Source organism: Barbus barbus, assembly GCF_936440315.1.
Source record: "Barbus barbus genome assembly, chromosome: 21".
Classification (NCBI taxonomy): domain Eukaryota; kingdom Metazoa; phylum Chordata; class Actinopteri; order Cypriniformes; family Cyprinidae; genus Barbus; species Barbus barbus.
This window is the reverse complement of record NC_136749.1, coordinates 290,299-308,454: the sequence shown is the minus strand read 5'-3', so window position 1 is coordinate 308,454 and position 18,156 is coordinate 290,299. Positions and strand designations below refer to the sequence as shown.

At 42.0% G+C, this 18,156-nt stretch overlaps 1 protein-coding gene across 2 annotated transcripts in view; it reads right to left on the bottom strand.

Annotated features, from left to right (window-relative positions):
• Window positions 1-18,156, bottom strand: part of LOC306887292 (threonylcarbamoyladenosine tRNA methylthiotransferase-like) — a 266,928-nt gene that overhangs the window by 163,314 nt on the left and 85,458 nt on the right. For both annotated transcript variants that reach the window (XM_079444918.1, XM_079444919.1), the window contains exons 5-7: window positions 11,088-11,184; window positions 5,331-5,379; window positions 1,092-1,212 (exon numbers count right to left, since the gene is read on the bottom strand). In XM_079444918.1, the coding sequence (XP_079301044.1) occupies window positions 1,092-1,212; window positions 5,331-5,379; window positions 11,088-11,184 (267 nt within the window). The remainder of the gene's footprint in view (window positions 1-1,091; window positions 1,213-5,330; window positions 5,380-11,087; window positions 11,185-18,156) is intronic.

Genomic DNA, 18,156 nt, shown 5'->3' with positions numbered 1-18,156 from the left:
GGACACACACACGGACACAGTCACACACACACAGTCACACACACACAGTCACACACACACAGTCACACACACACACACACGGTCACAGACAAACACACACACTCAAACTCACACACACAGTCTCACACACACACACACACACACTCTTACGCGCACAGAGTCACACACACGGACACACACACGGACACAGTCACACACACACAGTCACACACACACAGTCACACACACACACAGTCACACACACACACGGTCACAGACAAACACACACACTCAAACTCACACACACAGTCTCACACACACACACACACTCTTACGCGCACAGAGTCACACACACAGACACACACACGGACACAGTCACACACACAGTCACACACACACACACACACACACACACAGTCACACACACACACAGTCTCACACACACACACAGTCTCACACACACACAGTCTCTCACACAGTCACACACACACACACAGTCTCACACACAGTCACACACACACACACACACAGTCTCACACACACACACACACACAGTCTCACACACACACACACAGTCTCACACACACACACACACAGTCTCACACACACACACACACACACATACAGTCTCACACACACACACACACACACACACACAGTCTCACACACACACACAGTCTCACACACACACACAGTCTCACACACACAGTCACACACACACACAGTCACACACACACACACACACACACACAGTCTCACACACACACACAGTCTCACACACACACACAGTCTCACACACACAGTCACACACACACACACAGTCACACACACACACACACACACACACACACAGTCTCACACACACACACAGTCTCACACACACACACAGTCTCACACACACAGTCACACACACACACACAGTCACACACACACACACACACACACACACACAGTCTCACACACACACACAGTCTCACACACACACAGAAGCCCATCTGGGTCTGGATGATGACAGTCACGTCACACAACGTCAATGTGAGCGTTCAGCTGGAAACTGAATCCTCCAGTGACTCGGAATCTTTCATGAGTGTGTGTGTTCGTTCACATCTTACCCTGTGTTGATGGAAATGATTTCAATCAGCGGGTTCTTCCTGATCTTGGGCAGATCCAGCCGCGCTCCTCCCAGACGCTTGCCTTTCTCCTTCTTCTGACCCAGCAGACGCACGGAGTGACCTGCAACACACACACACTCATCACACGAGGAGCAGATTCATCTCACCGCAGGCCATGAATACAGACTGATGCCAAAGAGAAGACGGAATAAAAGGTTGTGTTCCGTTCCAACGTAACCACACATCAGCTTCAGGCCACGAGAGAGAGACAGAGCGAGACCGTATTCTGCTGTGAGCGGCTGCTGCACGCCGACTGAGACAGATGGAGCAGATATTGAGACGTGGCCGTGAATACATCCTCATCATTCAGAATTTAGAGCAACAGAACAATGAGAAACCCTGAGCTTAACCCTCCAGATGTTCACACACACCTCACATTACAACAAGATGGAAATTAATTCAGTTTCCGAGAGATGCAGCAGCAACAATGAGGAGAGACGGAGATCTCTGAGGACTGAAACACACTGAAACAACCTGATGCACACACACACAATCCCTTTATTCATACAACAATACTGCGGTATTCGGAGCATGATTTGAAATAAACAATCCTAAATAAAGGAATAACATGGTCTGTGACAAACATCTTGAGCGTGATGCGTCTCTCTGCACAGAAGAATTGTGGGAACTGCATCGACTGGGGGTTATTAGTGACTCTGAAAGGCTTTGACATACAGTGCATTTACTTGTTATCTGAAGGGATTTTCTACAAACACACACATCATCAACTGTATTTATCCAAGAATATGGAAACTCATAAGATCTGAATATCATTTAACACACTAAATCTCTTTGAATTCTTCCACAGAACACAAGCCAGTCAGAGACGCTCTTCTCCGTGTGACGTGTGCTACTATATTCCCCGTCTTCTGAAGTCAGGTGGCGCTTCTTGAGAGAAGCTCTTCCCCTCGGCAGCTGCGCTCAAACCTCCTTCACGGCCGGCGACTCGCTCCACTTTAGCAGTGAACAGAACTGAGCAAACGCTCCTCTGTGTTACACAGACACACACATATAAAAGAATCATACGGACCAAACAACACTGGAGTGATTCAATCACAAAGCATCACTTTTAATTAGCTACAACTAATTAAAGGCCTACTGCACACAGGATCAAGTGTGTGTGTTTGTGTGACAAATGAGGACATACATTTGTATAATGACATGGGTATGACCGGTATTACAAGGAGACGGTGATGAGGATATTTTCCCAATGTCCCCATTTTTCAAAACACTTGTAAATCATACAGAGTGAGGTTTTTTTTTTGAGAAAGTAAAAATGCAGTTTCCTGTAAGGGGTAGGTTTAGGTATAGGGTTGGTGTAGGGCGATATAAAATATGGTTTGTACAGTATAAAAACCATTATGTCCCCACTTTTCACAAAAACAAACGTGTGTGTTTCCAAATGTCCCAATAGTAAATGAAGTAATTTCAAACAGAGTTGAGCAGTGTCATCATCATGAGGGTCTTACTGCTACTAACCTGAAGAGCTCAGAGACTGAACTAAAGCGATCTACAAAAGCCCATTTGAACTACAAAACATTAGGCCTGCTCTGAGAGAGAGAGAGAGAGAGAGAGAAAAAGGAGAAAGGTCTTTCATAAATGGATATTTGCACCGCAGGGTTTTAATAAAGGAGAGTCTGATAGTGTCAGAGATTTGCATGACTCCACACACACACCTCGGCCTCCATTTAATTACATCACTTGATTTCTGTATCCAGACACACATGTAATCAAATCTGCTAAATAATTCATACAACCATCTACATGCAAATAACTGAAGAAAAGGATCCGAGGCCAGAGGTGTGACATATAATTTTCTGATCCACAGCTCTGAGAGTCTCCAGTGTCTCGATCCTCTGGGAAACAGAGCAGCACAAAGAGACAGACGACATCGCACAACCCAACCGATCGCCCAGTTACATCCAGAAAAAACCAATCAAATAAGCTCACCAGACATTTGAGACCTACAACACTAAAGCTCTTCAGAAGTCATGTGTCATCTGTATGTTTAATGCTCTGATCAGAGAAGAGAGACACGTTTGCAGTGTTACAACACAGCAGTCTTTACTTTACTGACAAACTCAAATAATCAGACCTGCACAAGACTTGATTACAGCGATGCAACAAGGAACTAAGCGTGTGGATCTGCTGCTGCATCAGCGCTTTGATTATTTTGATGTGAACTCTATTTATCCACAATAACGGTTTAGTTTTTTAGCTTTTACAACTCATACGCAAATTGCATCATGTGAAACACATCTCAATAGAGTTTAAAGTTAGCACAATTACTCTACGCTTTAAGAAGCAGAATGCATCAACTTATTTACTCTCCATTTGTAAGTGTCATGATAAATGAGATTTAAAGTGCCACTATTATGAGTTATGAAAGGTTCATATTTTGGTTTCGGGAGTCCCCAACAACAGGTTGACATGCATGCAAGCTCAAAAAACACTTTCATTGTCTTATAATATGCATTTATTTTTACATTATTTGCTCAACGACTCCCAAATGATTTGCTCCACGATGAATTTTTCCAAGCCCCTCCTTTGCGTGACTCTAATCTGCGGTGATTGGTCGAGTTCATTTAAAGCCGTGTTTGTGAGCTTTTACCACTCCAAAAGCAGCACCTAGTGGCAAAGAATGAATTTGCATTTTCATTCAGACCAACACGAAAAGACCAACAAGTGGGCGGAAATATGCTAATGTTTGATGTTGATGTCAGCATGAAACGGCTTGTTTCAATGATTCAGAGTCGACTCTTCCTTTCGAGAGACAATAACTTTATACACGGTGCACTTTCAGATTTAAAACTTTGCAGGATGTTTTCAGTCACTCACAGCTGTGTTACACACTGCATTAAAGATCATTTTCAAACTCCATAATAGGGGCACTTTAATGCTGGTCTTTTATTCAGATCAGTAAAGGATCACGAAAGGCTCTGATCTGGTCTTTAGCAGTCGATCAGTCATGAACATTTATATCCATCCACCCAGAACACATCCGTCCCTCCATTCATTTTCAGTCATGACTCTCCATGGATCGATTGCTTCAGTCTGTCTCTGTCTGTTGTGCTGCTGAGAGGTTTGCGATTGTAGCTCCACTTTATTGAATCTTTACCTTACTTTCACTCTCTGTTGTTTAAAGTGATAATATATAACTTAATTCCCACCATATTTCTGGCATTATCCATCAAACTAATCTAATTTGATCGTTCGCTTTTAAAACCACGAGTGCAGCACGTTAGCATTTGTTAGCCGGTTAGCTTGTTACTCGCGGTTCCATTCAAATTATTCGCGCCTATTATTGTTTTCTTTTTTCTCGCTCAGTTTTCATTTCTCTCTCGCTCTGTTTTTCACGAGTTCATCAAACAACAGTGGTAAGTGGTAAGTTAAGTTGGTATCATTCATCAGTCACGGTGAGTAATGGCATCTTCGCCTGCTGTTGTTGTTTGCACTTCATGTCACATGTATAGTTTATCTCTCTCTGTCGGCGATGAGGGATTCACATGTGATAAATGCAGGGAAATAGTTAGGCTGACAGAGAAGATTTCAGAATTAGAGACACGCATCCAAACTTTAGTTGAGGACAGTAAGAATGTGAGGCTGTAGATACTGCTTTGGATGTGACTAGCTCAGGGAGTCCTGTACATTGTTCGGTCCCAGCATTAGAGGCCACCAGGGCACCACACAGACTTTAAAGAATTTGCTGATTTTCTATCAGAATCAGAATGAGTTTTGATATATTTACGGTAGGAAATTTACTAAATATCTTCATGGAACATGATCTTAATATCCTAATGATTTTTGTCATAAAAGAGAAATGTATAATTTTGATCCATACAATGTATTGTTGTCTATTGCTACAGATATACCTGTGTTACTGATGACTGCTTTTGTGCTGCAGGGACACATATAAACTAGTAATAATCAGAACACCATCAGAATCGTTGATTCCTCTGCCAGTTTAAACAGTTCATTGGCCTGTAGCATAGCGACTAATCACCTGACGTGAACACTCGAGGACCTGCAGCCAAACATTCACACAAACACTAGCTCGTCACCAAAACAAAGTCCAATAAAATGCATATGATCAGCTCAGAAGAGAACACACGACAGGTCAAACAGACAAATGACTACACATACACAAAGTGTGTGCGTGCATGTGTGTGTGAGACTGACCTTTGATAGCCTCATCCACAACCTCCACCACTCGATCGATCTGCTGGACCTACAGAGACACAGAGAGATGCGGTGAGAACATCATTCAGAGGTCACTCATGTTCAGACTCTGCAGGAGAACGGTGTGGAGTCATGAGGGTGTAGAGACTCATAACCACATACAGCGGTACGATCCGCTCCTCAAGACTCCAGGAGTCGTGTGAACCGATATGAGGAGGAAAACACATTACCACTCATTAGGACATATGTCTTCATCTTTAACATTCATTTAATGCGATTTGTGCTTTTAATAGGAATATGTGAAGATCACAATCACTGCTGTCAGTCTTCAATTCTCACCACAACTCAGACCGACCGATGATTCAGATCAAGCTCCTCTCATCTCTGATGTCAGAATGTCACATTGGTAAACGGCAGCCGATTGGTCACTGCTTGATGACCATATTCATTACAAGGCAGTTAAGCAGTTGTGTGATGAAGGGAGAACCGATAGATGCGTAATTGTTTCTTTCCAGCAAATAAAACTGGGAAACGTGACGGATGACTGACAGCTCCACTGAAGAGTCTGTCATGAGGATGAAGGACGGCGATGCTCTACAGCAGACAGATAAACCTACAACCACTAGAAACACCACTGCATGAATCATTTCACGCAAAAGTCTCCTGTATTTGTTAAAAAAAAAAAAGAAGTTTTTGTGGTTAATGGATGATGTTGATGGTGTGTGTGATTCTCTACACCTGCGGTTGAAGCACCTGTAATCTTGAACTAAACTGATGTTGTTCTAGGGTTGTGCTGATTGTATGGTGTATCAACAGTAGTCAGAGATATCACCTGTGGCTGCTGCCTTTGACAATGTCAAGATAATTATTATTATTGCTATTATGAGACTAGTATTATCTAATTAAAATTAGGGCTCATTTGTGCCATCATATTTCTTATGTGTTTGTGAATGCAGCGGTCAATCAGAGGCGTTCAGATGAGTCTTCGCTGAAACGGAGGAGTTTTGTTCAGAGTGTGCTTGCAGATTCTCTCATAAACAACAAAGGGGAGATGTATGTGCGATGTAAATAAAAGACTCTTTCATCATACAGTGTAGATAGCTTCACTGATTATAACAGGAGTGTTTTTTAAAGTGCATAAACTCACGCTAGACTGAAGTCAGTGATGATGTTCTTTGGTAATGTAGATACTCGTTTTCTGTAGCTGCTGTATGAATAACTGAGGAATAGCATGACATCCATATGCTACTTGGCTAAAGAGATATAATATGTAATTAATAGACAGAGGATGAGATCCAGAGTCAGCTGATTCCTCAGAAACTCATTCTTGCACATTTGTACACCCATCAACACTGTGCTGTTTCATTGTTCCAGTCTAAACCATCGCAGAGAGAAAAAGGCGGCACTCAAAAAAAGGAAGACAGAATGGCAAATGGAGTGAGAATAAAGAGGCCTGTAATGGTGAGAGGTGGCTGAAGGCGCCAATCTTTCCTCCGCTGAGCTCATTTCTGCATGGAGGTTGTAAGATTGCAGAAGCTGATCTACAGTATTAAAGGGAATTTGTGTCCATTGTGCAGCGCACCCTGCGGTTAAATGGCCGACCCGAGGCCACCGGGGCCATTAATTCAGCTGTACTGTGGGCCGAGAGACGGAGTGCAGACCCAGGCCTCCAAAGGCAGCAGTCACATGCGTGAAGAACACTGGAACAGAAATCAATTCTGCCCTAATGGGAGCTCAATCTCGGCCCACTCGGGCAGCAGCGCATCCCAGATACGCAGCGGGACCGGCTCTCAATGCAGCGCTCTCCAGAAGTGCGTCAAAGAGCCAGAAGAAAGGTAATTTTATTGAGTGGTCTCTTTCATGTGCTGGCAGAGATGTTTGGGAGCGGCAGGAGGTCGGCCTGTTTAGGATTACTGGCGTGTTCCTCCCTCGGCTGCAGTCTCACGCTTTTAATCCAGCCCTGGACCAAAGAACTTCAAAATCCGATGTGTGATTCCCCACAGCTATTGTTTTTAAAGCAAACTACTTGAAAGCAACGAGGGATGAGCCGCACTCGACGTAGAAGTCTGTTGTCTAGACAAAACAAAGATGTGCTGAAGCAACTTCATCAAACGCTGCGAGACCTCAGGACCAATCCTGGCTGCGCTTCGATCCGCTCGCGCACAGAGGAACTGTGTTTGCCTTTGTGTCTGTGGAGACTGCAGTCATGGTCCTGCCGCACTGTAGCGTTAAAGACTGCTCATATGTACGGTCCTGAGCCCCTAACAGAAGTGTTTGAGACGGTGCGGTTCTGTTCGCCAGGGATCTGGAGCGGAGGCCCATCTGGACCCTCCTGCCCGTGACCCGCTGCGCTGAGAGATGGATGGGCTCCATCACTGTTCTCCCGATCAATGCAGACATTCACAAAGCCTCTGTCTGGATCGGCCTCGTCTGCAGCGGTGAACACAGCAGGAGGAGCATCACTGGTGCTGATGGATTCTGTCAGGCCACAGCTCCAATCAACCCAACACCATTACTAACATTACTAACCAGCACCACTGGGATGTTTTAGAGACTGGCAGACTCACCTTAGAAAAAAAAAAACACTACTTTGTAAACGCAAAGTATAACAACACTGAATGCAATACTGTTTTCACTTATTCTGTGGGACCCTAATTTACATGTTTATTCTTGGCAACACCTTAAGGCAGGGGTGAAATGCTCAATACACACATACTATGTTGTTTTCAAGATCAGCTGGATCGGGTGTGTTTGATTAGGATTGAAGCCAAACTCTGCAGGCAGTTCTGCACTCCTGCCTTAAGGTATGACTTGTTAACATTAATGAATTAGTAGGGGTGAGAATCGTTTAATGTCTCAAATCGATTTGATTCTTGGAGTCACGATCCGATACATGCCATAACATCATAATATTCACACCAGTACAGCATCCTCATTCAGACTGGTTCTGGTTTCACTGGTTTTAGTCCAAACCGGTGGTTCCATGTGGTGATATATTCACCTGCACAGCTGCCTACACAATAATGCAAGAAAATCAGATCATTTTTCTTTAAATAAAATAATGAAAATGAAAAGAATGAAACAACATTAATGTACACTCACAGATTACTTAAAGCCTAACCAAAAACAGAGGAGATGTGCAGTGTAATATCAGAGGCATCAGAAATATGAAGGAACAACGTATGTCTCTATTGATATCATGCTTGACCTAAAACTATAATATATATATATAATACACTCTGTTGCTGAGTTGCCTCATTTTATTGTCAATATTTAGCCTCGGGTTCAGGATATTTTCACACACTATCATAACCAGGAATTGTTGTTGGTTGGCATGGCAACCACAACCACGTCCTTCATAACAGTGTGACTATATCTCTCCATCAGTATAATAAGTATATCTGTATAGTGTAGCAATGCTGGTAGATCGCGCTTTAGGTCAGTGGTTCTCAACCGGGGGGTGCGAGATAACTTAAAACTAAAATATAATATTCACGAATGTTATGACTATATGATAAATAATGTAAAAAATATATAAATAAATAACAGCACCACCTCTCTACGTATTCTGTGATATTCTGTGTTTGGGAGCAGCTCAAGCCGTTTCTCATCGCGCTGTGAGAAATACAGACTGAACAACAGCTCAAAACTGCTATATGAGCATATGATACTCAAACTACAGCTCTCGGCTGGATACACTGTCACACTAGTAGCCTAAAGTTTTAATGGATGACACTTGTAGTCAAGGTAAAGAAGACTACAGTGACAGACAGGATCGTGCGTTGTGTCAGTTATTTGATGCCGTGTATGTGTGCTCTCCGCGCACTGATCACTATAACATCATATTCCTGCTTGAATACAGCTCAGTATATTCACCTAGTTGAATACAGTGAGTGTTTTATGACGGATGCTCGTGTGCTTTGGAGACGTTTGTGAGGATCAGTGGTGTTTATGTACATACGGGCATCTCCAAACAGCTTGTTCTGACAGAGGAACTATTCACTGATGGCATCGAGCTGCCGTTAGAGTTCAGAATATACATACTTTTAAGTTGTATAGAATACCTGCAGTGACATTTTTGCGAAGTATGTTTGCAAAAAAGAACATGGAATGTTTAAATCTATCATGAATTTGCTTTGTTTAAAAAAAATTACATGAAAATACAAAAGTTTTAGTGAATAGAAAAGTTTGGGTATGCAGTATTGATTTGGAGAGGAGGGGGTCTTGGAGAAAAAGAGGTTGAGAACCACTGCTTTAGGTTCTAGGGAGGAACTAAGAATTGAACATTATTTCATTGTTATTATTCTTTTAATTAAAAATTAAATTAATGCAATATAAAGATACATCCCAACAAGCTTTTATTATTTAGGCCTATTTATTTTATATGCATTTTATTATTTATTTATTTTTCACTTGGTAGATCTGGGAGAGTTTCTCATTTGAGTAGATCCACCCCTGATGTAGCCTAACTCGTATGTCTGGAGCACTACAGTAATCTGCATTCAGATCTGCTTCACATTCACTTCACATCTCTTTCAGACGGCATAAAGCCTGCTTCACACTGTAAGAATCAGCAGCGGGTTAATGCAGAGCTGATGTTAACATCACTTTATTAATGAACTAAGACAACTTTTGAAATTTGTGAATTAATTTGAATCAATAGAAAACAGAATTACGCTTCACATTTTAATAAATTTTTATGACCTCTATGAATTAGATATCATTAACAGTTATAAAGCACTTAATAATCTAGGTCAATGTTAATATACAAATATACTATCGTTCATTTTTAACTCAAGTTCTTTCATGCATTATATACACACACATTACAAAACAATGTTTATTTACACAAATGAAATGTATATGTAGAAATTTACTTTGAGCAACCCTTCTACAGCATTTCTGAACATATGCTAATGTTAACAAACTGAACTCTTGGTTGTTTTGTGGTGTCCTCTGTTTTTCCCTGTCTCACTGTTGACTGAAGCCCCGGAGCTGTTCAGCATATTCTGAGATATGGAGCATCAGGCGGATGGATGGAGTTTAGAGACGGCGATCTGAGCTAAACACAGCAAGCGCTCAGCCTGACATACACATTACTGAGAGACAGTCAGCTCCCAAATCCACAGTACCGTTCTCCTCAGGATGAAACGCATCTCTCCAGACATACACACACACACACACACACACACATCTCAAATGCAGTTGACGCGTTTCTCGACTCTATTTGAACCATAAATAATCGCGGTTTGTTTATTTGCACAACCATGTTTCATTAAAGCAGGACCGGTTAGGCTCAGTCCATTCATTATTGAATCGTCTCCTTCATAAACATGAATGTGTTGGTAATCCCACACGCTGTGTCAAACAGCACACCATAATGTAATTCAATTCAAGAAACGGGCCTGTTCCTGCTCAGCGCTAACAGCTGCTGAATTACCAGCCAAACGCTGCAGAGCTCCATTCTCTAGAACACAGAACTGATTAGTTCTCCACACTCACACCCTGAGAGACTCAACGGCACAGGCACAGTATGCAAAGCGCCTGCTCATTTGCATAAGGGGATTTTTCCAACGGTAAGACCAAACAATCCTCGCCCACATGTGTGACTCCTACTCGTCGCCGGATTCCAGCTTTAACTAATGCAAATATGAGCTGAAAACAGCTTTCACTTCAACACACAGTAAAGAGTGATCATCAGCTCCAGTGTTGGGATGCGTGAGTGAAAGTGAGGGCTGGTGTGTGTGGGACGCTCACCCCGATGATGCTCAGATCTTTGAGGTAGTCTGTCCTGGGCTGGGCCTGCGGCACACATCCCGCCACAACCACCTTCTTATTCTGCTCCTGCGCTTTCCTGAAACACAACACACAGTCAGCATCAGTCCGGCAGAGACTCTTCAGCAGTCGCTACCCATACCTGTAAAATTACACCGAACCATAGCTTTTTTTTTAAATAAAATATTAAATAAATGCAATAATTTATTAATGCTGTTAATAGTTAGTAAATAATACATTAAAACATTAGCATCTGGCCTTCAAATATTGTTCAATTTAGTAAATACTGCATTAAAAAGGTCAAATAAAACATTAAAGAAAGACATTACACTCACACTGCCGGACGTGCAGTAATGCACAGATCTATTCTGACATCAGACTTCTGGATCGACCCGGTACTGGTCTCATTTCATTTTTACATTTAAGTATCAACGTGGTACCAAGGCACCGGTACTTTCGGCAACACTATTGAATATAATGATTGATCAACAATCAGGCAGATCAAGCTGATATTCTGAATGTATGGCACTGGCTGTTCATTAGCATTTTCAGATATTCCTGAGTGAAAGTAATATCTATATCTCTCCAATCAATCATGTCTCTCATATGCTGAAGGATCTTTTCTCTCTTCGCTAATGTTACTTTTCTTCTGGTGTTTTGATGGGGTTTTTTTAGTGGCCTTATGAAGACGGTTCTATTAAAATTTGTATAAACTTGAACTCCTGTGTACATTATTGTTGGCCTTAAGTCAGTTCTCCTCAATCAAGAAAACACTCCTGTCTTTTCCTGTGATCTGCTGGTGTACACCCAAACTACAGATTAACCACATCCTCATCACACGAGCAGAAATGGGTTCATACAGCTCAAAAACAGCAGAAATAAACCCAAACACTTCCTGATCAAAGCGCACAGCACAAGAGTGAAGCGTACAGTGAGCTACAGATCGGTCAGTGAGCAGCAGAGACTCATGGGAAGAGACAGTGATGAGACGGGAAGCTCAGCCTCTCCAAAACTCTGTGTGTGTGTGTGTGTGTGTGTGTGTGTTACAAATCAGGACATAAATTTGTATAAATGACACATGTGTGACAAGATGAAGGTGACTTTTCAGGACATTGCCCCATGTCCCCACTTTTCAAAACACTTATAAATCATACAGAGTGAGGTTTTTTTGGGAAAGTAGAAATGCACAGTCTCCTGTGAGGGCTAAGTTTAGGTGTAGGGTTGGTGTAGGGCAATAGCACACACAGTTTGTTTAGTATAAAAACCATTACGCCTATGGAGAGTCCCCATAAACCACAAAAACCAACGTGTGTGTGTGTGTGTGTGTGTGTGTGTGTGTAATGCGTGAACAGCGGCTGTCTGAATTGAGAATGTTCCTCAGATGACAGCAGGTTCATGTACTGTGCCAGTCTGTCCTGCAAATGAATTATGCAAGACTATCAGGTGCTCAAAAACAGTTCTTTCAAATTTCTCTCTGATAAAACACAAACACCCACATGAAATATTCAGGTGACAACAGTTCCTTAAGTAAAGTGTCAAACGGCTGTGTTCGGTTTCTCCTAGAAGAGTAAGGTCTGACGGTGTGTCCTTGACACAGAAGCAGAAGTGTGTTTGTTCGGTGCGGGACAGGCAGCTTCACACACTCAGACCGATGAGACACGGATCAAGCCGTCCAAACACTCCAGCGTCAGATGCTCGGATCACGCGGTTCCTTTATGAAGGACTGTGTACTGAAACACGCTAATGATGCTATTATTGTGCAGCAAAGACAACAAGAAAAACTGCTACTGAGATTCTGCCAAAACTGAGACACGTTCACTTTAACAAGCACCAACTGGAAGTCTTGCAGCATTAGCAGTCATAAACAAATCGCAATATTGTCCAGGTTTGCCCCGACGGAAACGGTTCACTGTCAACAGCAGGATGATTGTTATTATATGTGCGTGTGATTGCAATCTCGGTCTTCCTGAATGTTTGTAATCAGAAAATGATGATCCTACTGAGAGGAAAACACAAAGACACAGCATGAGAAAGAGCAGAGAATTGGCTGATATTTGTGTGCCGTGACACCAGCATAGCAGCAGTTTATCAGGCAACACTGACTCACACAGTCGTTTGTCTGGATTACCATACCACACGATTCCTGGACTGGGAAAAAAGCAAGGTAGTGGTTCTTAATCTGGGGCCGGGCCCCTGAATCGCTTCATGAATAATAATTAATTGCTTCAACATATCATGTAATACAGGGCTCCAGACTAACATTTGAGGACAGTGGCAGCAGGGTTGTGATGGTGAGGACATTTTTCCTCCTGTTAATCGACGTGTGACAACACCAATAATACCGGTATCACCTTTGGGGGGGATGTTAGTTCGTTTGAGTTCTCTCGTTTCGCTTTTAAATAGCTTGAAAAAGCACTGTGCACATTTTACTTTCACTTTCAAATTAGCAGCAATTCTGCGTCAATTCAGTTCAAGCAACAACAAAATAAGGTCAAACTCATACAACTTTTATTAACAAAATGAATAAAAATACACCATGCTATATGCCTAATACTATATAAAATAAATTACTTGGGTTACACAAAGGTATACAAAACTGAAAATCAGCAAACACCGTGAAACCAAATAAATAAGAAACATAGAACATTTATTAGCTAAATGATTAAGAAAGCTTTGAGGCACGACATACACCTTGATATAATATAAAATAAAATAGTAGGGTGCCCCTAATAGTCCACCAGAAGAGGCAAAGTCACCAAAATTTTATCAATCGCAAAAAAGAAATAAGAAAAACACAAATAAAAATCCACAGGCAAAGTCACGCAGTTCGTGATGGACAGATCATTCATTGACCTGAAATATAGCTTATCTGAAATATGCATGTATTAGCAACTTTACATTGCCGATCAATCTAAGAGCAATGTTGAAGTATTTGTGTGGAGTATAGAAGCTGAACAGTAGCTCACTGCAGGACAGATGGAGGCACTGGTGCGCTCACTCTTAAAATACTCCCTCATTTATGGTCATACAGATAAAAAGTAATACATCTTTCAAATCTGTAAAGACGCTATGTTTATTTGTGTGCACTCACAATAACAAAACGCGCTTTTGTAAAATAACGTAAGCAAACAGGCTGTACTTTCTGCCGTCTCAGTCTGTGAACTTGAGCGTGAAACTGTGTATATCTTTGCCTTACAGACATTACAAATATTTACTATTTTATAAGTATTTACTTTCAAATCAACCAATATGTAAAATATTCTCAGATTATGTAATCCATTAAACCGAAACAAAGAAAGCACCAGTTTATCAAATTATTAAAATGTTAATGCAATCTCCTGTTTTTCACTGACACATTAATATCATTACGGTGTGCTGTGGAAAGCTTTATACGTGTGCTTGAGCGTATAAATCCCAGAATTCTAACCCTAACCCATTTGTATTTAATATATTGATAAATTTTGGAGCGGGGGGGGGGGGGGGTCTGCTTTGAGTATTGTATTGGAAATGGAGGGCCTACAAGTTGAAAAGTTTGAGAAGCACTGGTGTAAGGGACGGATTAACAAAGGTGGTCAGAGAAGTAGAGGAATGTAAAAAGACAAATGCTGCTGTACTCGCATCAGACTGTAGGGGAACAGATGACAGACATGTCTGAACTTGACAGAAATGGACTCTTACTGAAGAGCTGGGCTTACACTCATAATACATCCAGCTGCAAAGGAGCTGAACGCATTCAGATGGCCATCGAAGCTCCGACCGCAATGAAGCTCATAGAAGCGATAAATAAGATGGTCTTTGATCCTGACTTCATTTCAGAAAGAGAGTCATCCGTTTAAGATGATTCTGCACTTTCTCGTCAGCCCACACAATTTAGATTCACATGAACATGAAACATGAAAGATTTTGATTTTCTTTCAAGTATAAATGTCTTCTGGGCGTCTCTGGCCTTGGGTGAAGTTCCTGCGAAATATGTGGCAGGATACCAGGTGCGCACCATAATCCAGAGTCTTGTCAAAAATCCAATTCCTCTCTCGAACAACAGCTTTGACCACTGTAATAAGGAAAGCCTGAGCGCCGGGCAGCCTTGTTAAACATCAAGCGGACAGGCACAGCTGCCTCAGGAGCATGACAAATCTCAGGCTTTGAGTCTTCATGGCTGCAAGGCCACAGTAAGTCACCTCAAGAAGAGCTTCCATGACAAGAGGAGTGGAGATTATACAAAAGCGCAGACACCATCTTCATCTCCACGTCTGAAGGACAGATGAAGCGACTGAAGACTTGTGTAGGTGAGATGGCAGGAGCTTCAGAAGCAAACCTGCACACATCTCAAAGGATCATCTCCCTGACCAGATCAAAATGGGGAAGCAAACAATTGAAAAGGAGAAAAGTTTGCACTTTTTCCTGGCGGATGGCTTCTCAGTAGCAGGGATCAAATAGCTTAACGCCGCGGTTTGAAGAGAGGCGATTCCCCTCACATACTAATGGTTTCTGACCGCTCCAAAAACATGGTTTCTGTCCTGTCGACACGCAGAGCGATTCACACCAGCAGAAATCAAATCTCTGCTGCTGCCCTCCATCACTTAGCAGTTAATTTTCTCCTTCACTCACCAAATCCTTTAGTCAGGGAGATTTACGGTGCCGCTTCAATCCACGAGACAGATGAATCTCGGACGAATTGGCAGGGTTTACCTGAAACAATTGATCAGGCTTGCAGATTCTTGTGCCATTCAAACAGCATCTCAGAAAAGCTTTTTGTTTCATACAGTAAAATGCAGGCACGTGTGAGGAAGCTCACTTGGATCTGTGTGTTTGCAGGGGTGGATGGCATTCTCTCCAGAGCGAAATTCAAATGTTGGATATAATTCTACATGATGTTATAGCACACCACCTATCCTGAGCACAGTTTAACCGCAGGCCTCCTGAATCACAGCGACTGCAGCGCTCATAACCAGCAAACCCTCTCCTGTCAGCAGGAATATCAGAGTAATGATGCAAAATAAAATCTCTACTCGACTCCACCGAGCTAATTCATAAGTGTCTACGCTCTTCCATATGACTTCAGGTCAAATGCTGTGCTCATACAGTACTGACTGCTTCTATTTGCAGCATATCCAAAGTCATAGACAAAAACGTTGTTAACCAACACGGAGGTGCTTTGACTCAATTTTCTCTCAATTGAGCCACATTTGCTACACTGCCATTAAAATGCATGTAAAAGGTTTAGAAGGAAGTTCAAAGAAATTACCTTGTTATTCGACAAAGCTGTTACAAATGTAGTTCACAAAAGAGCTAACAGGCTCTTCATGGAACAACATTTGGTGGAGGTTAACACTGACATATGTATAATAAAAGTGTGTCTTATAAATGTTATCACCTCAACTGTATAGTAGTCACACATGACTGCATTAATTCCCCTACAAAATCCTTATAAAAGCAAATGTCACCTGCTGACAACCGCCAATGTCATAGAAAAGCACATCTCCATATTCATATTCCCAGCATCTTCAAAGAGGGTTTTAGAAGCTGAGTCACTTCAAATATTTACCATGGCAAACTTTGTCGTTCAAGAGACACAAAAGTGCCTAACGGACGTTAATCACCATCAAGACGCAACTTAAACTTATGGAGAACTTAAGGAGTCTGAATGCTCTTCAAATAGAGCCTCATGGGAAGAAGATATTAAGATTCAAATAGCACAGTAGGCACATTTGTTTGAGAGAACTGCATTCGCTTAGTTTGGCAAAATGATTGTTTACTGTTTTAAAGCGTTTAATCCAGTTCACACAGCCATGGTTTCTACTTTTATCAGGTTTAGGCTATTTATTACCAATCGCTAATCGAGTGCTGCTTCACATAACTCAAGAATCCTGGCACAGGAAGACATATTATACACAATACATCTGATCCAGTACGGTTATTCTCATCATACCTGATAAAACACGGATGGAAAACATGAACTTTGACACTGGAAAATCAGATTAACAGAAGTCAGATTAGCAGCAGGTTGACATTATGGTCAATACTTTAGTCGTTATGTGTGTATAATGACTCTTATATAACTGATCACGGTCACTGTGCTTTTACTGTGTTTTGTTTTTTTGTACTAGGTTCATGCAGTATCTGTACACAGTGTCAGATAAGAAGCTGAGAAGCACATTGAGCAGATACAGACTCAGCGGACACAAGCTGATGATAGAGACCCCGGAGCAGAGATTGTGTTCACACTGTGATCTGAATCAGACGGAAACAGAACTGCACTTCCTAACAGAATGCTCCAAATACACAGATATACGGACAGTGTTCTCTGATCAAATACAGCAGATCCATCCCACATTTAAACCTCTTTCAAACCAAGAGAAACTACCCTATCTGTTAGGTAGGGCTGGGTATCGAGTTCGATACTTTTTAGGCACCGACCAAATTGCCTCGATACCACAGAGTATCGAAAAACGTCTTGTCGTTCGGTACCAAATTTCGATACCTAAGGGGTTAATCTCATCACCGTCAGTGAGCCAATAAACCTGCAGCACTAGGTGTGTTTGACTAGAAACGGCGACGCGCAGATTGATCAGTGTTTGACATCCGCGAGAGCGATTATAAAGCGTACGGAGCAGTCCGCTCTCTATATCGCGCGGTTTGTTTAACACAGACTGAAGCTCGTGGTCATTTCAGCGTCTGCCGCCTCACTACATGAGGACATAAACACATGAACAACATCTCCAGACCTGCTCTGAGAGTCACTAATTACGAATCTAATTGACAAATATGTACATCTAAACAAAGGAAAAATGTTTGCTTGTTTCGTTGATTTCGTTGAAAGCATTCGATTCAATCTGGCATGAAGGACTATACCTAAAACTTATCGACAGTGGAATAGGGGGAAAATTCTATGATTTGATCAAATCAATGTACACAGCCAGCCATTGTGCGGTTAAAATTGGAAACCAAAGAACCGAATTCTTCCCCCAGGGGCGTGGAGTGAGACAGGGATGCAGTTTAAGCCCCACCCTCTTCAACATCTACATCAACCAATTGGCCAACACATTAGAAC